Below are 24,512 nucleotides of genomic sequence, written 5' to 3'. Positions count from 1 at the left end.
GCGCCAACAGATGTTGCCTTCTCACCAAGCTGTTTGCTTATTGTCCTATAGCCCATCCCAGCCTTGTGCAGGTCTACAATTTTGTCCCTAGTGTCCTTAGACAGCTCTTTGGTCTTGCCCATATAGTGGAGAGGTTGGAGTCTGATTGATTGAGTGTGTGAACAGGTGTCATTTATACAGGTAACGAGTTCAAACAGGTGCAATTAATACAGGTAATGAGTGGAGAATAGGAGACCTGTTAGGAGACAAACTAACAGGTCTGTGAGAGCCAGAATTCTTGCTGGTTGGTAGGTGATCAAATACTTATTTCATGCAATAAAATGGAAGTTAATTATTTAAAAATCATACAATGTGATTTTCTGGATTCTGTTTTTTTTTTTTTTATATTCTGTCTCTCACAGTTGAGGTGTACCTACGATGAAAATTACAGCTCTCTCCATTCTTTGTAAGTGGGAAAACTTGAAAAATCGGCAGTGTATCAAATACTTATTTGCCCCACTGTATAGTGCTATCAGTTACTAATTAATTGTGCATTTTTCTGTATTCAACGACGATTAATTGCACCTAATGTTAAAATTTGTAATAATTGCATTTCAACAATGCATCTCCAAATTAATTCAGAAACAACAAAGACAGTATATTTAAATTTAATATTTGTTTAATGCCATCTTATTACTGATACCTCTGTTGCAGATAAAATGTGTAAGTATAGCCATTCGACATTAGTCAAATTTGTGCCATCATTTTTAACATCTAATTAGCCTAAACTGTTACAGAACATTAAAAATATTTTAACAATCTTCACATGAATCCACTATGATACATTTAGCTGTGGCATTTAGTAGGGATGTAACGATTCATGATTTTGGTTTCACGATTCGATTCACGATTTTGTTTTTTAAGAAAATCAGATTTAAGACAAATTATAAATGAAATGTGTCCTTTTATTATTGCTTGGACAAAATGCTGCACATTTCTTTGTGAAATTGAAATCTAATTCTATAATATACTAATATAACACTTGCATATTATTGCTCTTTTGTTGTTTTTGTTTGCTTATATTATCCTCATTTGTAAGTTGCTTTGGATAAAAGCGTCTGCTAAATGACAAAATTTAAATATAATGTAAATAATAAAACTAAATTGAAATTTTAAAACAAGCCCCAAATCAAAATAAATAAGTAACACAAATAAAAGAAATCTCTTCATGTAAGCAAAATAAAACTTTGTCTGTGATATTTTAATTTAAAATTAGAGGCAACCACTGCATTTTAAACATGATCCAAAGAAAGATGCTGCATACATGCAACATGAGCAGTTTTTTTTATCTAAATTGGACTGTATAATTTCTAAATTTGAAGCAAAAACAGAATGGTTTGACTTCAGTTTTGTGAAACTATTAGTACTGTCAAAGTTTACGCATTAATAACGCATTAACGTAAATTTATTTTAACGGCATTAATTTTATTAACGTGCGATTAATGCAGCTCATTTTCTGTTTGGCAAAGCCCGTAGTTGGAGAAATGGAGATGTACAGTGTTGCCAATTTAGCGACTTTGCAGACCCCTTTAGCGACCCCCCCCCCCCTTCAAAACAGCGCCTAGCGACAAATCTTTAGGGTTTGCCCAAATCTCTGTGCGTCTGCTTTGTTCAGCGAGTGGTGGAGAGGAGCAGCGCTTTGTTAAACACAGATATTATGTTGCTTCTCTAATTTTACATGCAAGTATAGCCAAAATCACAGCACAGTTATTGTCAATGTCTTACGTGTATTTGATTTCATCAGACAATGTCTCGATTATCAAGATTAACATCTTGGAAAGGAGAGCTGGTTATGTAGTCTTAATGGGTTGCGTTTCAGTCACTATTTCATATTCGTTCCGTTGTCTGACAACAGAAACAGTAAAATATACTAATGAAAACAGTTTTATTGAGAATTTAGCTGTATCAAAATACAGTATGTGGGCACAGAGAGGCAAACAAATCTAATAATAAATGTACATTTGTTCAGAAGTGAACTGTCGTGCAAAAATCTAAACAGGTTTGTGTAAGTAAATTGCTCAGTGCAAAGAAAGAGAAGTAATGGGAACCTGGCACTTCTTTTTTCATGTGTCTAATAGACATGAACATGTTCTTTGAAAAACATCTATGACCTTTGAAACATGTCTACTCTTCATGCTCTATGTTGACTATGGTTTCAATAATAATAAACATATATTTGCATAAAGTATCCATATTTGTCCACGCCCATGTTGATTAGAGTATCAAAAACTTGAAAAGTATTAATTTAAGGTTCATTTAGAACCAAAAAAAGTGCGATTAATCACGAGTTAACTCATTAAAATTATGCGATTAATCACAATTAAATATTTTAATCGATTGACAGCCCTAGAAACTGTAAATAAAAAAACATCTGCATGCCACAGAAACAGAAGACGAGCTGAATGAGACTCAGATTCACTCTCTGCCAGCAAGTGGCGCTTTAAGCGTTTCCTTGGTTTCTGCTGTAAACAAAGCAGCGTTGCACTTATGAACTTTAATAAACCCTTTTTCTGTTAGTAAACATTATGACGTTTTTCTGTGGGCGGAGCTTAGCTCGAGGCAGAAAGATTCCCCTGACCGCTTCACTAACGCTAGCTATGAAGTCTGTTTAGCTTGTTTTTTAACAATAACTGGAGAATTTCCGATTTTACCTGCATATGTAAGGTATAGATGCACTGTCCAGGACCGCGGTTGTTATTTGTGAAGGTTAACTTTAACGGATGAAACCAGATTGGCCGACCCGCACATGCTTTTAATCAAAGGATGGACAATCTGACAGGATTCCCTTCGGTTGAGTAACTCACATCTAGCGTGTAAAGTTAAGACAAACTCACTGCGTCTATCTAGTCATGAAGATGTATATATTTCAATTTCAGCAGGCAACTATTTTTACAGCTACATTATTATTCCAGCCACAGTTAATCACAACAATGTACATACAATTACATATGATTAAGCATATAAATCGTCAGTTTGTTGTTTTAAACACATGCACACAGACATGATTTCATATACGACATAGTGAGATGCATGAGAAATCTTTAGACGCACGCTAAGAAGTGTGCGCTGCAAACGCGAGCATTTTTGACGATGATTCAGATGTCCAGTCCGCTCGTTTTATTTCGTTTCACCACAGCTGTCGTCAGTTTTTTTGTCTGGCAGTGGCAGCAGGTATGCCTTAAAATTTCAAATTGGAGGATCAACAACATCGATTCTGGCACCCAACATCACAACAAGATGATATTTTAAGCTCCTTATGTAGCCGAATCTGTGCTGGTTTGAATTGTCCGCCTCCAGTTTTCACTTTGTTTTGCCTCCAGCTAGCGCTGTGACGTAATTGTGACATCGGCCCTAAAAGGGTCTATATGCATTATACAGAGCAAGCAGAGGCAAGATGAAAAGAAAAAATACCATCTAAACTTTTCTAAAGACAGTAAGTTCCCCTACATACATTCATATAAACTTCTACAACTAATTGAATCACGATTTGTTTAGCATCTCAACTGATTTGAATCGTCACATATTTGAAGCGATTTTCAACCGGTTCGCAGTTAATCGTTACATCCCTAGCATTTAGCATATAGTTTTTAGCTGTCAGTTTATTTTGCACATTTATTTTTGCAATAAATAACTAGTTAAAACATTTGGCTCTTGTATAAATTAATGTATGTATGTATGTGTATATATAATATATATTATCAGGGGTCTGTGTTTTTCTGTCCACCCATATGCAGTGAATGTACAGTGCAGTAAGACTGAGTGTACCCTCTCTGACTAGTACACATCTTGTGTCACACACACACATCGTTTGTGCTGTGGCACGCAGCTTTATTGTTCTTCCCTCTTTCATAAGGGAATCTTTCACTGTCTCTCTTTCGCTCTGCCAGTGAAATCTCAGTGCTGTTGTGTCTGCTTTCTGTGCTCACAGTAGGTTTCAGTCTTTAGATTTTATGATCTGTAATCGTGATTTAATGGTAGTTTCACCCTCTTAGCGTCCACTCTTTAATCTTACGTATCATTCACTTCCTCTCTCCACAGGAAGAATGCAAGCAGATCATGGCCCGTCAGAAGTCCAACTCGCAGTCGGACTCTCACGATGATGAAGTGTCTCCTCCTCCTCCAAACCCTGTGGTGAAGGCCCGGCGCCGGAGAGGTGGGGTCAGCGCCGAGGTCTACACAGAGGAGGATGCCGTCAGCTACGTCAGAAAGGTTAGAAAAGCAGATACAGATTGGATTATTGGATTACGGTTAGATTATTTAGGGTTCAAAGTATAGACGTGAGAAGAGAGAGAAACTTGGCGTTGAAGTCAAGTAGTGATGGCTGGGTTAGCTACATACATATCTGATTAATCTAATAGGAATATAATAATGCAACAGTGATGTTTTTACTTCGTATGGCTTCGAAAACATGCAGGCAATTTTAGGAATCACTTGATAATGTAGATGAAAATATAGCACAAATCTGCCATAAACATTAATGACATAAGTATTATAATGAGAACTTTATAGAATGTGAAATCTATAGTAAATCCTGTCCTTGCCTGTTTCAGCGCGTTGTTTAAAGCGCATCACGGCGGGAGCGCTCTCTCTCTCTCTCTCTCTCTCTCTTTCTCTCACTCTCTGTCTCTCTCTCTCTCGCAACAGCGTGTAACTTAAAATTCACAGGAATTTCATAAACATAGCATGATAATGAGAACTTTATAGGATATGAAATCTTTAGTAAATCCATCCTTACCCGTGTTTCAGCGCGTTGTTTAAAGTGCATCACGGCACTCTCTCTCTCTCTCTCTCTCTCTATCTCTCTCTCTATCTCTCTCTCTCTCGCTATAAAGCGTAACTTGAAGTTCACTGGCATATGCATCCTTTTGTGTAGAGACAAGTTGTAATTCTACGTTTATGTTATGTATCTAAGTTATCTGATTAATATCATAGTAAGCGTCAATTAACGGGTTTCAGTTTATTGGCATAAAGTCAGCTTCACCTCAGGCAGCTATTCTTTTAGCTTTTATCATAGAAACTTGAGAGGTTGGGATCTTTAACTTGGTCCAGTAAGGAACCACCTTCTGTAGCAACACCTTAGCAACTGCTTAGTAACATCAACCACACCCTAGGATCATGGCTGCACATTTTTCACAAGTACAATCACAATTTATTGAAAAAAATACACAGAAATTTGAAAATGCCATTTAAATACTAATAATTTGTTTTATGAGTAGTCATCTAGTAAGTTGTTTTCTGGCTATAGGTCATTCCAAAGGACTACAAGACAATGACTGCCCTGGCCAAAGCCATCTCTAAGAACGTGCTGTTTGCCCACCTGGATGACAATGAGAGAAGGTAAATGCACATCATCGGAGGTTGTTTGTTGACAGGTATAATTATATAAAGCTACGCTCACACTGTCAGTGTTTGGGATTGACAACCACATTTGCTTATAGGTGTGAGTCTCAAAATTTCCTGTTCACACAGTAGCTTAAGTATCAAATATGGTGATATCCTAAACTGCAGACTGTTATTACATTTGACATGACAAAAGTTCAATTAATGTGTGATTTCATCTGTCAAATCTTGATAAACCAACAACATTTGAGTTGCACACATACCACAAAACTGTCTGGAGTAGCTCTGGTGGAGGACCGAGACTGGATCACTGTGTGATGTGACCGACAACTAGTTGTCTAGTACGGTTTTGGTTTCACGTGCCTAAAAACACGGTTGGAAGTCCTGATAATTTATGGTGCTTTTGATTATATAACACAGTTGTCACCCATGTAAATAACTAAAATGTGTGTGAACGCAACCATATTAATGACTCAAATGCAGGACTGACATCCATATTCTGCTGCTGTGTGAACATGGCCTAATCCACACTATAGTTCTTATTGGCAACGTATACACTGTAAAGATTCGGGAGTGACAACCTCTTTTAAATATGTGAGTGGATCCCCTATATTATCATTTTGTGTGTGTACGGAACAGAATTCACTCTCGAAATTGTGATGGCTGACACCATGGTAAACATAGTAACTTTTCTGCCATCTCACGCGTTTGGTATCCACTATTTTCAACCAAAGTAATAAATAAAAGTCTTTGTTCGTTGTACTAACTAAACCACTGTCTGAACCATCATTTTTTGGAAGACTATTTTGCACAGCATTGTAACTTAAAGGGTGATATGTAATTTAAAGCAAACAGTTTAATTTGGCTCAAAGGGAATCATTTATGATTTTGTAGGGAATTTGAACAGACACTGTTTCACGGCTGATCACTGAGGCGGCAGCGATTCATTGACCCAGCCATATAACATCAGCTCTGCACTGGATATTAAAATCCAAAATATAGTGAAAACACTATTTAATAGCACAGTAACAAGATCGGCAGATTAAGACATTAACTTGTAAGCACAAAACACAAGATACTTCTCTTTTCAATATAAATAAGATTTTATTTATATAAACCTAAGACATAAACTAATCTAACACATGAACACACGTATTCACACGTTGCAGAAAGAGATAAAGTGAGGAAAGGATGAGTTTAAGAGAATGAAAATGTGATATCCCAAGTTTACAGCAATATGTGCTATTGCATAGACCTGAACAACCATCAATCACTTGAACCCTCGCATCGAGTTTCTCAATGAGGCTAAAATTTGTATTAAATGCACCAATTCAGTAAGAATCTGGAGGTTACTTGCTTGCGTTGCTAAGGGATTCCCTTTTGTAGTTGTCTTTGCAGAAAGGGTTTTTTTTTCCTGAAGTTGCTGATTGGTTGACAGTTCAGTGGTCGTTTGTAGTGAAGTCTTGGGAAGCCAATCGTTGGGCGTTGGCTGGAGATGGTTTCAGTTGCTAGTTGAAGTTTGAAGTGGGTGCAGTCGAACTGGACTTTGCGGCAAACTTAACTTTTGAACACGAAACTCAACGGAAAGAAAAGAAACTAAAATGAAAGAATAAAAGGATGTAACGAGACTAGGTGGTTTTTCTTCTCATCGTGGTAGCAGCTGGCGTGCAGGCCGAAGCATGCTGGAATGGCGCTCAAAGAGCAGCGTCAAAACGCGGTGGCAAAAGCAAACAGAGAAGAGCAAAAACAAAAAAAAGAAGAGAGCAAGAAGAAGGTTTGATGGTGTCCTGAGTTTTTAAACTTGGCTTCTGGACACATCCCATCTGGTGTCTTGACCAATTAGATAGGCACATCCCATCTGGTGTCTTGACCAATTAGATAGGCTATTATCTTAGCTAGGGGTGTTCCTTCCATCATAAATCAGCATGTTATCAGTCACATGGTCCGAATTGTACACACTCTAGCAAAGTATATTTTGGATATGATCTCTATAACCAGAATATGATACATTTGACAAAGAATCAATTGGAAGAAACGTTTCAAGCTGGAATTGTCAAACTCATACATACCAAACACGAATAACCCTTAAAGTCATTCAATAGGTATTAAAAAAACATACATAATATGTGCTTAAAACATGATAGTCTAATGTGTGGGTTACATACATAAAATGGGGTTGTGCATAGAAATGTCCTTTTAGGATGATTTTAGGTGCATATGAAAAAGAAAGTCTCTGTGTAGTTCTATGGAGAACGTGAAGACATAAAGACATGTTCTTTGGGCAAAGGAATTTCAGTCTTTGTCTTGTATGGGGGAGACCTGCCCAAGAAAGTCTGTAGCTCGTGATTTCTATCACAGATTTATATGTGACGACTATCTCTTTGACCATCAATCTTGATTACTTGCCCCCAAATTTGATGATCTCCTTCCCTAATTGGAATTATCAATAAGTGTTCTTTTGTCTTAATGTTGCAAGCTGTTTTGTGAAAGAAGCTTGGTTAGGCTTTCTTCAGACGGGCTGGAGCTAGGAATTCTGATTTATGACGACCTGTTACAGCTTTGAGGCCCCTCTGGAATTTCGGCTCCTCATGTTTCAATGTTCTGATCGAATCTTAAATTTGTCTGATTCGGTCTCTGATATCCTACAGCATGTTCCTGAAGGTTGCCATGTCCATTTATTATAAGCAGTGCATATTAAGCGTCATTCGGCTTGCTGTTTGGTCTCAGCTCATAAAGCGATCCAGTTTATGAAGTTAATAAAGCAATCAGGTGTAAATCGTGATAATCTAGTATGTGGCATATTTCCAAGATAATGCATTTGGATTTAAGTTTATTATGGGCATTTTCTTTCTGTGTGTTTGTTTTCTAAAAGGATCTGGCAACACTGTCAAAACGTTCCCTGTGATTTCTTTAGGGCTGTTGCGATTTCGTCGATTTTAGTCGATTATTCTATTTTTAAAAATCGTTGACTTCATTTTATTTGCGTTGACTAACCGGCAAAATACCGGAAGTGGCGCATTTCACAGACGAGAATCCATAAAACACATTATTAGACTGTTTTCCAAGGCTGCATGATATATTAATAAACCCATTTAAAAATCATAATTAAACATAATTGTGAATTCACAAACGCTACGATTTAACGCTACAGTTTCAAAATAAAAGCTCAAACCCTCACTCTGAGTTTACACGTTTTGATGTCCACATATTCATGTAATTACAGCGGCTATAGCATTTCTGTCCTAAAGAAATGGCCAAATATTAAACATTTAGTGGACATTTGAATTAAATGGTGTTTGGTCAATATTAAACGAGGATTAGATCGCACAGTAATGTGGTAAAACAACCGCCAGGCCGTTGGCGCCCCCTGCTGGCCTTTGTTGTAATGCGTAATGTACATTAGCTCTATTGTTTATAATACATTATTTATTTTAACTGTTTTGTTCAATAAAACAACATGATTTCTTGCTTTTGATACTTTATCTGAACTAATTATTATTGCCTCATTGCTATTATATATGTATTTTAAGTCATTTTAAAGGCTATTGTTCACTTACATCGATTTTTATTACCACAAAAAAAATCGTTTTTTAAATAATTATAGGGCCCTAAAGAGGAAAGTGACAACAAGACAGAGCAGGTTACTTCTGCTATAAAACAATGTCCCAGCTTTAAATTTAGTCTTTTTTTTTTTTTTTTTTTTAGAAATTCAAACAATAAATCGAGTTTTGTGGCTCTTTAATGTGTCGTGACAAATCGCTGTAACGCCTCAGTTCAAGCGGCACATGAACCGATCATCTCTTCCGCAGTGTGTATGTGGCCATGGTAAAGTCTTATGAATGGGGTTGTGCTGTTAGCAGCTTGTTTCTTGTTGTCAGCGCTGGTCTTATGTGTGTTTGGTGGGGTGAGGGTGTGAGTTGTGTCAGAGGGGCTTGTGACTAGCCACTGTATTTGCTCTGTTTGTCTCATCACCATGGCAACCCATGTCGAAATAAAACAAGGCATTGTGTCTGAGCGTATTGGAAAGTGTGTTTTAATGTGGGTGTGAGGAAATAGTGTTGCTCTGATTGTTTCGTTTTGGCTTTCGAGTCCGGGAGATGCCACAAACCCTAAACAGCAACGAGGAGAAAAAAGCCTCTCCCAGTCCACCAGGAATTTTGCTCAGGTTGCTCCGTCTTTGTGTACGGAATACGGTTTCATTGCTGAGGAGAATCCATTATCCATACAGATCCACCATGAAGGGAACAAACTCTCAGCTTTCTGCTTTTAAAGCCTCTATGAGAACACACGAAACGGCCCAAACGCTCAAAACATCCCGTCTGCGCTCAGCTGGAAATTCACCACACTTATTATCAGGCTTTCTTGCCAGGGACTACAGATGTGTGTTATCGTGTTTTAAGATTGATATAATTTCTTTGGCTGTTGTGAGTATATCACAGTCACCGTTTATCAGAATTACAGGCAAATTTAGTTGGAAAAGACTGATTTTGTGCAGTGAATCATCTTAAGGCGAGGCTTACCTTGTAATTTCTCTTCTGAAAATGCCAGAATACTTCATATTTCTGACTCAGGTTCGTGGAGAACATTAATGTTGTTTCTATGGTTACGGAGTCTTTGCTCCTAGGCCCTGAGCAATGTCCAGTTATCTGCATGTCTGTCTGTGCTACCGTCAAAACAACAGGCTTATGTATCTGGTAAATGATAGAATAATGACTTTATGTCAGGATCATTTCATTGTTTTATAGATTTATGTTAGTCTGACATTAAGAGCAGTCTGGATTTCTCTAGACAATGAACACTGTAATATTTCTTTAATATTTAACACCTACTATATATTTATTGCTATATTTAAATAAAATTTAAATAAAATTTGGGGTCAGTAAGATTTTCTGAAAGAAAAAATTTATTGTATTTAGTACCAGTGCATTAAATTTTTATTATAAAAATTTGTTACAAAATATTTCTGTTTCAGATTAATGCTGCTATTTTGAACTTTCTATTCATTAGAAAATCCTGAAAAAATACATCAATGTTTGCACAAAAATATTAAGCAGCACAACTGTTTTCAGTATTAATAATAAATATTTCTTGAGCTGCAAATCGGCCTATTAGAATAATTTCTGAAGAAACATGTGACACTTTGCATCACACAAATAAATAATTAATTAATAGATTATTTTAATAGATTTTTTTTAAATGACAAAAATAAAGATATAGCCTATATTCAAATCAGCATAAAAACTAATTAAAATTAAAGGGTTACTCCACCCCAAAATGAAAATTCTGTGCCACATGGATACGTCTTCTAAGTTTATTTACGCTTTGATTTGAACGAAAACAGCATATCCGTGTGGTGCGGCTGACACCAAACAGAGTACACCGTTTGCGTTCAGGGGATATTCTCCAAAATGGCGCTGCGCTGATACAGAGGAGACGATGGACTATTTTGAAGATTTCTTTCATACTTTTCTGGGCCTTGACAGTGTTAATTACTTGGCAGTCAGTGGGACGGTCACAAACTTCCTGGTTTTCATCCAAAATATCGTTCCGAAGACAAACAAAGCTTTTACGGGTTTGGAACGTCATGGGGGTAAGTGATTAATGACAAAGTTTTCATTTTGTGGAGTATCCCTTTAAAACTAAAACCATAAAAAACAAACAAAAAAAAAAAACCATCTTCACTGGACAGAAATAAAATGTATGTAAAAAAAAAAAAAACCCTTCTTTTTTTGTTTCAAGTTGACAAGGCAACATTTCTTATTTGAATTTACCTTTAATAAATAAATATATGCTGATATGCTAAAATAACAAACTAAAATAAGATTTTTAAATAGAAACAATCCAAACTATGTGGACTATTAAATAAAAACTAAAAATACCAAAAATTACAATAACCCACAATAAATGACTGAAATTTTAACTATAAATTGAAAGTGGAAAATATAAAAACAAAAAAGCATTTCAAGATATTAATAAAAACTATAGTATCTCATTGATGCACTAAAATAACACTGATTCAATTAGAAAACATTTATTTTAAATGTTATTAATTTTACAATATTACTATTACTATAATATTTGCTTCCTGGGTGAACGTAAAGAACATAACTTCTTTCAAAAACATTAATAAATAAATCTTACTGATACCAACCATTTGAATGGTAATGAATTTATTTATCTATTTTTTTTATTGAAATTTCAATTAAATTTAAAAGACCCCTACACCCTACTACACCCCCAAATTTGTGCAAAGTGCAGTAAACTCAAAAAGCAATGGCATACAGTAGATGAGTGGGAGTCATAGGCTTTGAAAATGTAATCACCACTGGCACAGATTTGGCTGTTGGCTATTGCAGGCATTCACACATATGGCCATATATAGTAGAACATGCCATACACTGTTTGCTTTATTATGCTGCAGTCAGTAAGAGCTTCTTGTTATGATCACTAGGGACACACGGGCAGATGTAATCACCGCTGGAGCTAAACATTACAGCTAGATGGCAGATATTGTAAGGGAGTATCTGGCATGTGGCATAGCCCACCCTAGGGTCCACCCTACAGGTTATTTGTTGTTTGGTGGGGTTTTGTTGCCATGGCAAATAAAAGCAGTTACCTCATGGTGGTATGGGAAAAGCTCATTGGGAAATTTAATGCACAGTCTGATGCTGAACTTGACCTTGGGAGTTAGGTCAGCCTGAAAGATGTATGAGTCATCAATAGAAGCTGGTTTTGTAAGCTGAATAACAATATTCTTGTACAAAATATAATCTTTCTATTCATTCACAAAATAGAATTAATTTCTATTCTACTTTCACAGGTTTCTGAGAGACTTGTTGAGAGGTTTAGGCTTTACACATACTTTTACATTTCTTTGCCTGTTTTGCTTGCAAAACCAGTTTTGAAAAGGACAATATTTCTATCTTTTTTCCAATGTTTTTTCATTTATTTTAAATAGTGCTATTGTAATTCTGTAATGCCAGTTCATAGATATTTTATTTTTGCATTACAGCGAAAAGTTACAAATCTAAAATATAATTAATATTAGTAGTCACATATCACAAAATATATATTTCAGTGCAAAACATTTTTTCAATATTTTACATTTACATTTACATTTATTCATTTAGCTGACGCTTTTATCCAAAGCGACTTACAATTGCTATATATGTCAGAGGTCGCACGCCTCTGGAGCAACTAGGGGTTAAGTGTCTTGCTCAGGGACACATTGGTGTCTCACAGTGGATTCAAACCCGGGTCTCTCACACCAAAGGCATGTGTCTTATCCACTGCGCCATCACAAATTTTGCTTAAATGGGCTTCATTTTCTTAATGAAAACTAAATTTTTTGTCATTCCCATGATTCCCAATGGTTATTCTCATTAAAGTAAAACATTAATAAAAAATCAGCATAAAATAAAAAACATGACACATTTCTCAGTGTAGTTTTATTTACTGCACTGCTGTAAGAATTTGAGGCTAAAAGTTAATAATATAAAAATATAAGTACTATTACATATTAAATACATATCACAAAATAATTTTACAGTGCTAAAAATATTTTCCTAAAATGGGCTTCTTTTTCTTTATGCAAAACGTTCTTTTTTTGTCATTCCCTTTTATTTTCAATTGTGATTCTCGTTCATGCAAATGGCAGTATGACAAACTTTTTTTTTTTTGCATTACAGTGATAAGAGTAATAATATTTATTGCGCTGCTGTAAGAATTTGGGGGTGAAAGTTGAAAATAAAAATTCGATTAACATCACATATGAATTTAATATCACAAAATAATATTACAATGCTAAAAAAAAAATGTTTTAAATCTGAAATTGGCTTCATTTTCTTTATGCAAACTTGAACTTTTTTGTAATTTAAGGGGTGAAACATGACCTGCCCTTTTTGTGAGGTTCACCTTATTAATTTCAGTTTACATGTTATTTTTGATTATACCATATTTCCTTTAATTTCCTTTAATTCCAATGCATATGTCATAAACTCTCTATTTTTTTTATCTATTTTATTTTAAGGTGTCCTGTGTCTTGTTACAGTGTAAGTATACATTGAAGTACTGAGTAATATTAAATAACTACATGTACTTACTATATGGTTAGGGTTTGACTTAGGGTTACTTGCATGCAATTATGCATAATTAATTGTTATTATAATAGTAACATGTAAGGTTTAACAAGGACACCGTAAAATAAAGTGTTACCGAACATTCTCACTCTTATTTTACCCACAAACACAAATGGACTCTGAACCTTCAGAGCCTTGTTTTGCACTACCAGCGTCCTCTCTGCGGCCCCAACTCTCCCTCTCTTTGCACAGGGGCCCTGCAGCATCTCAAACAACAGAGCTTTGTGTTCTAATTAAAAAACAAAATACCAGCAATCAGCAGTAACGAGCGCTTGAGCTGCAATGAACCACAGCTACTGCACCTACAGAGACATTGTCCGTCTATTTGTGCAGACAGTGTGCTGTGGTTTTGCATACACATTTCTGCACGTACATGAAATAAGTCACCGCGTGCGTGTGTGTACGTCATGCTTTCTAGAATTAGACTGATAAGCTTGTGCAGATTAGCATGTAAAATAATGTTTTCTTTGTATAACATCATCACAGCTCCAAAGCACGGGGAACATAATGCGGTCAAATGGAATAAAAGCATGGTTAGTTTGATTTTAAACTGTTTCGATGTCTCCTGATAGCTCGTAGTCGTTTTATCGCATCCAGACACATCTGTTCAGCTCCCCTTTATAATGTTAACCTGCTCTCAGCATAATGGCTATCTGGTTTCCTGCTCATATCTGATATAAACTTCACACCGTGATTGTGGGGAACAGCTGTTTCACGCACCTGCGGACCAGACAGTACTATTAAAAATGACCTTTAAAGTAGACAGTCACGCTTTTGTAATGCTAGCTAGTGTGGCTATTGAGTTTCATATGCGGTTCGAGTAAAGAAAGAAACGTGGATTATGAAGAACTTTGTCAAAAAAATGATTCCGCTTTTGTTTAGCCAGAAATAAAAAGCTGAATTGTAAATAAAGAGAAAGACAAGGACAAATAAGCTGTCTCTATGAGTGAAGTGTGGGTAGTTTGTTCACATTCTTCAGTGGATGGATGGATCTGTCTCGGGAGAATCTGAATCTGACAGAGAAGTCTGTCGTCACATGTGCACGTTAGCTATCTTCGTCAGTCATGCAGGTAATTTCGCTGTGCCTGCACTTCATTTTTCAATCTAGATTTTCAATTTTCTGAGGAAATTGTGAAAAAAAAGTTCTGTAGAAATGCGATGCTTGTCTGTTCTCGGATGTTCAGAATGGATGTTAGTGTGTTGCTATGCGGTTGCTAGAATGTTGTGGATGGTTACTTTACTGACAAGAGTCAAAATTTCAAGTCAAATCGAATGTATTAATTTAGTGCCTTTGACAATACACTTTGTAACAAAGCAGCTTTACAGGAAGTCATGATGTATCATCTTACGTGAGTAAACTTTATACTCTGCTGTTCAAAGGTTTTAGGAGTAAGATTTTTAATGGAGTCTCTTATGCTCATCAATGCCGTATTTATTTGATCAAAAATACGGGGAAAAAACTGTAATATTGTGTAATATTATTGCAATTTCTAATAGTGGCTTCCTATTTTAATATACTTTAAAATATCATTCATTTCTGTGATGCAGCACTGAATTTTCATCAGCCATTATTCCAGTCTTCAGTGTCGCATGATCCTTCAGAAATCATTCTAATAATATACTGATTTATTACCAGTGTTGAAACTGTTGTGCTGTTTAATATATATTTTTTAAATAATCATATATTTTAAATTTTTTTTACCAATATAGAGTACTAATCATGCAGTTGAGATTTGCTTTAAAGTATTTATCACTTTACTGTATGCAGGTAGGATTGGATATACTTATAGTAGTCGTATAGTTTATTTATTTTTTATTAATTAATGATATTCTGATCTGTGAATATGGTACAGGTCCTTACCTTAATGTAAATCTATTAATTACTTTGTGTTTTTTCCTCCGTCAGGCAAAAATCATGCATCATTTAGAAAATTAAGAGAGCATCTCTTCTTAAAAAGCCACACAATTTGAGGTATTTTGTTATTAGCAACAATTTTTACGTGACGAGTTAAAGTTAAACTAGCACCACTAATAATATGCTGCTTATTAACTTTGGCTGGGAATCGTATGAGCATGTAGTGATATTATTTTTAGTTCATGTTGGCTTGTTGGTACTTGTGTTCGTTCTTATAATTGCATTTTGTACTAGCAATAAATTACCAAATGATAACTAAAGGTTTCCATTATGTATGAGCAAAGATGTTTCCTCCTCGTGGTACAATTATAGGGATTACTTTGATTTACAGTATCTAGCTTTAGCCGTCAAATCAGTGCATGAACTGCGTGCTGCAGCCTGCCCGAGCACACGAATGGTGTTGGGTTTTCAGAGAAGTTCTTGTAGCAGTCGACAGTAAACCGTGAGCGCAGACGCACAGTCTGAAGCACAGTTCTGTGAAAGTACGTGAGCTGATTCACTTCCTAGCACTGAAATTACACTAGCATTCAAAAGTGTGGGATCAAAATAGTTTTTTAAAGAAATGCATTTTAAAGGATGCATTAAATTAATCAAAAGTAACAGTAAATACATACTGTATGTTACAAATTATTTATATTTCAAATAAATTCTGTTCTTTTGAACTTCCTATTTATTTATTTATCTTTATGTTTTTAACATTGGTAGTAATAAGAATTTTATATATACAGTATGTATTTATTTATTTTGGAGCACTAAATCATATTAAAAAGCATATTACAGTGATTTCTATTGTGATCATGTGAAAATTCTGCTTTTTTATTATATTATTTAAACTTTTATTATACACTATTTTATTATGTTATTTTGAATTGTAATAATATTTAACAGTATTATTGTTTTTACTATAATGCAGCCTTGCTGAGCATTAGAGATTTCTTAAAATATCTTACTAACCCAGAACTTTTGAATGATAGTGTTATTTTATTTTATTTTATTTTAATGAATTGCACCTTCCAAACATTATGCATCGGCATTTTATATTTATCACAATGGTTTAAGTCAGTCTGCAATATCATGGTTGTTTTGTTTAATATTATTACTGAATTTTATAACGCTGCCTATTCATGAAAAGTTAAATAATTATTATTATTTTTTTTTCTGCAGACATATTTAGTTAATCCAGTGCTAATTTCTTTAATGTGTGTGTGTGTGTCCTTGTGTGCACATAAACTAGAGCATGCGGCTGGGGTAATCCACCAATTAAGCAGCGAGTAATGACCCTTCTGGCCTTTGATCTTTGACCCTTGACCCAGCAGCCTCTGGCCTTTGCTCTCATATCCCAGTGCTGATGGACAGTGAACATCTTTGGAAACAACAAAGTGCATCAGATCATTAATGAACTTCACAGTGAAGCTCCTCAGAATAAACAAATAGTCATTTCTGAATCACTGATCTTTTCTGTTTCTAACCACCTGTTAGTTAAAACTGCACATAAACCTGAAGTATAAACTGAAGTAAGTCATACTGATCATCAACCTTTTGGTTTCGAGTGTTTTTAAATAGCCCAGCTCATAGTCTACCTGATAGGCCACACATGCAGCAGAGGTCTTGTAAGGCCAGTTTATTTTGTCCCAGTCTGTTTTAGGCAAAGGAAATTGGGAGCAGAGGAAGTTTGCGGTTGACGTAACGCTGCGGCTGTATCGGATGGTAAAAAAAAAATCTGTATTTTTTGATGAATAACAAAGTTCAAACGAACAGCATTTATTTGAAATAAGCTTATTTATAGATGCCTTTACTGCCACTTTTGATCAATTTAATGCATTCCTGCTGAATACAAGTATAAATGTTTAAACTTTTGAACAGTATTGTACTAGAACAGAGGACCGCAACACAATGTACACGAGACCCTGCAGTTTCACTCTCCATCCTGTAAGAGATGCTGTTTCTCCAACTCAGATGTCCGTGACTCCAGATGATCCACAACCGGACCTGGTTCATTTAGTGCCAGATAGCAGAGCGGAGCAAATGAGCGCATGACGTTATATCAATCCTGTACGCTTATCAACACTGTATAATTTGAAGCTGTTGTTACTGTGAGCTGTTAAACTCCGGCCCACAGGAAGCTGCGATGTTTGGCTGTGATGTGGGCCGCTTTTGGGAGGCACTTGACAGCTTCCACACAGGTGTGTTTGCTCTGGCAGCGGCTATGTCGTAAGCGCGCTCATACAAACACACACTCTCACCAGGAAGAAGGAGGAAAAGTGGCTGGCTAATGAATAGGCTTAACTGACTTGGCCCGAGGATGTTTGTCTGGGCAGTTACACAGCGAGTGTGTGTGTGTGTGTGTGTGTGTGTGCAGTGAAGGCTGTCCCCAGCTGGAAGTTTCACTCGTCTTTCTTCCCGTGCAGAAATACTGTGGCAGTTTTACCCCGCGAGTGTCACTAGAGCTGTTGTAAAGTGCGACTCTGTGTGTGGTCAATATTTAGCATAGCTTTGTGCTGTCACAAAGGGAGTTTCTGCTAATGAGGTCAATCGCCACAAGAAGCAGCTCTCTCTCTCTCTCTCTCTCTCTCTCTCTCTCTCTCTCTCTCTCTCTCTCTCTCTCTCTCTCTCTCTCTCTCTCTCTCTCTCTCTCTCTCTCCACTTTAGTCCTGTTTGCATTCTTTTATATTCCTCTTTTTCTGTCCTCACACTCATGTCTTCTGAGAGAGAGAGTTTAATGGGCTGTTTTGGCCCGTCTGGAAACCCTGACCTGACCCGTTACCACCCACCCAGTCCCTGCCATCCCTCTGGAATTCACTGCAAATGTATCGGTGAAAAAAAATCAAAGAAATACATATGCAAAATATTTATATTTATATATATATATATATATATTCTCACACACACACACACACACACATTTTTACATACATTTAAAGGGAGTATTGCTTTAAATAAATTAAAATATATATTTTTTAATATACATAATTTTAATACATTTCAGCAAAACAGCATTAAATAATAAATAGATTAATTGTTTATTTATTTATAAATGTTTTCATTTGTTATTTTACATAGTTATTTTAAATAGCTAATTTTACTCATTTACTCATAAACTATTTAGCTATTAATTATTTGTTTATTTAAATGTTTATATATTTGTTTTTTTATTTCTAAATTAATGTATTATTTTTTTATTTAATTATCTAATTGATTTAATTTCAGCAATAAATAGCTAATTTTACTCATTTACTCAAACTATTTACCTATTAATTATTTGTTTATTTAAATGTTTATATATTTGTTTTTTATTTCTAAATTAATGTATTCATTTTTTTAATTATCATTTTTAATCTAATTGATTTAATTTCAGCAATAATTAAAGCATTATTCATTTGAGTTATTTACTTATTTAAAAAAAACTTATTTATAAATATGTATTTTTACTTATGCTTTTATGTATACATTAGTTATTCATTTATTTATAAATTAATAATTATATATTTTGTTATTTAATTTTTTTAAATTGATTTATATATTTGTTTATTCAGCTAGTTAATCAGTTATTTACTTTTTCATTTATTTATTTATAAATGAATGTTTTTTTAAATGTTTCAGCAACAAGTACATCATTTATTATTTTTGTTATTACTTTATTTGTTTTAATAAATATATATTAATTTACTTAAGTTATTTTGTTTTTTAATTATTAACTTATTTATACATTTTATTTTTTATATATTTTTATTTACATGTTTATTCATTAAGTTAATCAGTTATTTACTTATTTATACATTTATATTTATATTTTATTTGTGAATAATATTATTAAATATATAATAAATATAAAAATATGTATTTATTTTAAAGTGTATATCTATCTATCTATCTATCTATCTATCTATCTATAAAAAAAAATATATATATATTTTTAAACCTTTTCGGTTTAAAAAGTGTGCATCGGATACTTTGCATCGATTTATTTATATTTAGTTACTAGTGGATGCGCTACACTTTTATTGTTTAGAAAGTGACCAATAATCTGTGACCAATATTTTATATGTAGATTGATTTCTCCTCTCGAAACTGTTTCTCTCATCACCGCTGCGCGTGAATATGACGAACCACAACAACATTGCGGAAACCCACAGAAAAATGGGGATTAAAGTCCAAAACCTGACTTGAAATAACCTAACAAAATCAATCGGGGCTAAAGCGAAAGTTCACACAATCTAACTAATTTGTGCACGCTTATGCTTAAGCAGCCCTTAATGTCGATTTAATGCATTTGAGACGTTTTGTTTTCCTCAGTGCATAACTGACATGTCACGAGTATATTTTTCATCTGTAAATGTTAGAAATTCATGCAAATATATCCATTTTGCTGTCAGGAGTGGGCTTACACAAGTGGACGAGCGCTGCTGCGCGCATGCATGCTAAACAGACAAATATGCATTTTATGATAGCAGTAACTGTAAAGGGACTATTGTAATGGGTAAATAAAATGTAAGCTAATACAGTCCTAATTACTAAGCTCAGATTAATGTGTGTTTCTTATTGCAGTTAAAATGTAGTTTTAATTTAGTGATTTTAACTTTTAGTTTAGTGATTGTTAATTCTTTAAAGAGCAATGTTACATTGTAATGTTCTAATGCTATCTGCTCTATAAAAGGTACAGATGTTATATAACAAGAGAGAAAGGCTGCATGGCTATGATAGTATGTGAGAGAGTCTGTGGTAATATCATTGCATTTCTATTGGTAGTTTGAACTTCAGCAAGTCGTCTTCACCACATCTAGATGCCTAAATGCATTGAGTTGCTGCCATGTTATTGGCTGATTAGCAATTTGTGTTACCAAGCAATTGAACAGGTGTACCTAATAAAGTGGCCGGTGAGTGTATATACACTGTAAAAAAAAATCAAAGTTGAGCCAACTTAAAATTTTAAGGCAACCAGCTTCAGCAGATTTTTGAGTTTTCTCAACAAAAATAAGTTGAGAGAACTCAAAAATCTGCTGAAGCTGGTTGCCTTAAAATTTTTAGTTGGCTCAACTTTTTGTTTTTTTACAGTGTATATATATATATCATAATTTGGCGTTTTGTCTTTCTTCAGCCTCCCTGTTCTCCAGATATTGACATCGCTATTAAAAACCCATGCCAGTCTATCACTGCTTCATTGTCCAGGTGTCTGTGTGCCATGTAATGCGTGCATGAAAGTGGATGAATCAGAATAATCAGCAGTAACTGGATCTCTCCTCTATTGCCTTTTCTAAATTTGTTCCAGTTAATGCAATCCCAGCATTTCTAGGTCTCTTTTCCTTTCCCGTCCTCCTGTGAGCAGTGTAAACAGCTTTTCCTGTTAACACTGGACAAAAGGGGCTGAGCTGTTTGTGCTGAGCTGTCCTCTTCAAACACATCGCTCCCTTTCTTCTGCTGGACACAGAGAAACAAATGATTCAGGCCAGGCAGCACTTCTTGTCAAATGTCAGACACTTTAGTTTGCTTTTCTGTTTTTATTGCCTGTGTGAGTGTAGGTGAGACGGTCGGCCTTGTGATCAGGACACGTGAGAAAGACAGAGCCTCTGTCCTGCCAACACTTTTCCTCTGTGGTTCAAAGGGGTGAATCTCATGAAGAAAAGCCAAAAGAAAAAATAAGAAACTATATTTTGAATAAGGAAAATTAGCCTATTTTAAGAGCCATTAATATTTTTTAAGTGTTGCATTTTATTTCAAATTAAAGGGATAATTACTCACCCTCATGTCATTCCAAACCCGCAAGACCTTTGTTTATCTTTGAAACACAAATTAAGATTAATTTTGATGAAATAAAAGAGCTTTCTGTCCCTACATAGACAGCCATGCAACTGATACTTTCAAGGCCCAGAGAGCTAATAAGGACATTGTTAAAATAGTCCATGTGACATCAGTGGTTCAACTGTAATTTTATGAAGCTACGAGAATAGAAGGCTCTCGGAATTCATCAAAAATATCTTAATTTGTGATCTGAAGATGAACGAATCAAGATGAACGGGTTTGGAACGACATGAGGGTGAGTTATGACATAATTTTCATTTTTGTGTGAACTAGAACTACCTCTTTAAGCACTTGTTTTTATGTTTGTTATGGTTATGTGGGGAAAAACTGTAATACAGTAATCATTTTCTGAATAAAATATTTTTTATCGATCTACAAATTTAAATAATCAAAGTAAACAAAAAACAAACAAACATAGTAGAATGATGCATAAAAAAGAAGTATTGTTTGTATTTTGGGGTTAAACCTGGACATTTTAAATTCAAACAATAAATAATTCATTATTTTTACACTGTAAAAAATTTCAAGCGGTTTCAACTAATTATTATTTAGTAACTAGTTCCACAGAAATTTTACGTTCAGTGAATTTCTGACTTCAAAGTGTTGCCTGAATTGTTATTTTTTTAGTTGGCTCAACCTTTACTGAAGTTTTATAGTGCACGTGCATGTGTGCATGTGTTTTTATTAGTTTAGTCAACATTAGCATAGCTAATTGTTGACTGGATCTGAAAATAACCATTCATTCAATGTTTTTCAAATATATTTGTGTAGACTTAATATAATATGTCCTCTCAACTGAGGCCAAGCAATGAAATTAGCTCAACTTAAATATTTTTTCCCTTCCAACATTTTGTTAATTAGATTTTTTACAGTGTAGACACTTGTACTTAAACGAACCCGAGAAAGTGAAATAACAGATGAATTAGAGAGGGGGCTGAGGGAAATAGTGACTTTGTGTTTAGAGATCTGAGTTGGTAATTCAGATGCTGTTGGTTCAAACCCCAAAAAGTAGAAATTTGTGCTTTCGAAAACAAAAAGTATACTTCAAAATCACTACTGTAAATCTGCTAAATCTAAGATATAATTGACATAGAAGAGAAATGTGGGAAGAGACATTTATTTGCTGGATTTCATCTGTTAGTTGATTTGATAACGTGCCAAATATGTAAGGATACACAGACACTATTGATCTTATTTCTCCATTTTGCAATATCATACTGAACTGGAAGGAAATCACATTGTTCAGATGTTGATCTTTCAGAGCTCTGGAGAATTAATGTGGGCTTCAACATGTATCAACATTGTCTCAAATTTGTCTTCTAAAATTCCTCAGGAGTAATAAAATAGGCAAATATCAATCAAATGTTGACACACTACAGAGAGAGTATCGCTCAACAGTCTGGGGTCCATAAGATGTTTTGAAAGTATTAAAATATTGGGAAATATTTTATTGCAATTTCAAATAATTGTTCTCGATGAATATATATTAAAATTGAATTTATTCCTGTGATGCAAAGCTGAATCTTCAGTGTGACATGATCCTTCAGAAATCATTCTAATTTGCTGATTTACTGCTCAAGAAACCTTTCTTATTATTATCAATGTTGAAAACAGTTGTGCTGCTTAATACATTTTTTATGAAAACCCTTTTTTCTGGATTCTTTAGAGCAGCATTTATTAGAAATATAAATATTTTGTAACACTATAAATGCCTTTATTGTCACTTTTGAACAATTTAATGCATCCTTGCTGAATGTATTAATTTCTTTAAATAACTAAACAAATTAATCTTTGAAAACCTTTGAAAGATGTAGATATAAAATGAATGTGCATAGCAGCTCAGAGCATTTTGTTTTGGAAGAATTTGATGAGAAACATTTGCGTTCATATTGAGATCTCTGGCATTTGATTGCAGATTTGTGTATTGTTGGGATCTCTTCTGAAAGACTGGAGACAGATTTATTGTTTTTTCAAGAGACTCTTCATCTCCTGAATAAAGACATTCGCTCTCCTTTTAATCTTATTGGTATCATTATGATTTTTCCTTTGTATGGTGAAGCTTAACAGTGGATTCAACTGTGTTAAATGGACAATTATGACCATTGTTTCTCCTTCCCTCTGTCTCTCTTTTACTCTCTTTTCCTCCTGTTGTTCTGCTGTCTTTCCTCCCTCCCGAACATTCCTGCATTCTTTCTTTTTCCTGCCTTAAAGCCCACTGTCTCCTTCAGCTGCTTTTCCTTGACGTGTGAGGTGTTTTTTGTATTGTCTAGTTTGTGTGTTTCATACAGGATGAAAATTCACTGGAGCTGCATTAAACCTCAGTGTGAAGGTTGTACTGTAAAACTGATGCTTCACTCATCAACACTATAAATATTGATTCATTCCACTTGATTAAATGACAATTAAGTGTCGTTTTTGACAGTCTGGTATTAAATCTCATTTGAGATTTACTTCTTTGGCTTGATTTCAGTGTTGGTGTCACTGAATCCATGAATCCATCCATCACTGAAGACAAACAGGGAGACAGACAGACGTATAGACTAGACAGACAGACTGCATACTCTGAGCTCAGACAGACAGATGGATCCCAAAGGAAGAAGTGTGTCCAAAACAGCTACAATGTTACACATAAAAACATGCAGCTCATGGCCAATTAAACATGGGTTTTCCCTGCCTCATAGCAACCCTGCGCAGTGTGGATAAACAGAACTGCACGTCTGCTGCTCATGATTGATAAGAGCAGCATGTGTGTGTGTGTGAGAGTTTATATAGTTTATGTTAGTGGGTGTGCTTTTTTTCCACCCTACAGTGATACTGATACAGTGAAATCACTGATTATCCCCGGTGAAGTTGTTAAATGAGGCTTTATCAGTCTGACTTTGTCCCTTCCTCTCTGTTACAGATGCCATCGCTTGTGAAACAAGGTCAGCACTTTGTAAACAGTTTCGCACACTTAGAGGGAGCTTTGGTATTTTGTCCATGAGCATTGTAGAGTTGTTTCTATAGGATGCACTGTAAAAAATGATCGTGATTTAAAGGTAAAAAACTGTGAAAATGCTACGGTAAAAACCTGTTACATGGTTAACGGAAACTTCCTGTAAAATTTACAGGGAAAAACCGTAAACTGATGTTCCCAGAATTCCCTGCGTTCCATTTCAAATTCTGTTTGAATTTGACGTTTTTTCTTTGAAATAACTATGTTTCTTCTTAGTTTTTTCTTATCAGTTATGTTTATTAGGGTTGTATGTTACATCTAATGTTGTTAAATTAATGTTTATAGCATA

General features: G+C 34.9%; 1 protein-coding gene across 1 annotated transcript in view; it reads left to right on the top strand.

Annotated features, from left to right (window-relative positions):
- Positions 1 to 24,512, top strand: part of LOC306868791 (cAMP-dependent protein kinase type I-beta regulatory subunit) — an 87,826-nt gene that overhangs the window by 15,545 nt on the left and 47,769 nt on the right. Inside the window, exons 2-3 of the mRNA XM_079415167.1 lie at positions 4,078 to 4,248; positions 5,285 to 5,376. Of these exons, the coding sequence (XP_079271293.1) occupies positions 4,078 to 4,248; positions 5,285 to 5,376 (263 nt within the window). The remainder of the gene's footprint in view (positions 1 to 4,077; positions 4,249 to 5,284; positions 5,377 to 24,512) is intronic.

Source organism: Barbus barbus, assembly GCF_936440315.1.
Source record: "Barbus barbus genome assembly, chromosome: 4".
Lineage (NCBI taxonomy): Eukaryota > Metazoa > Chordata > Actinopteri > Cypriniformes > Cyprinidae > Barbus > Barbus barbus.
Note: the sequence above shows the minus strand (reverse complement) of the source record. Positions and strands in the feature narration are given on the sequence as shown.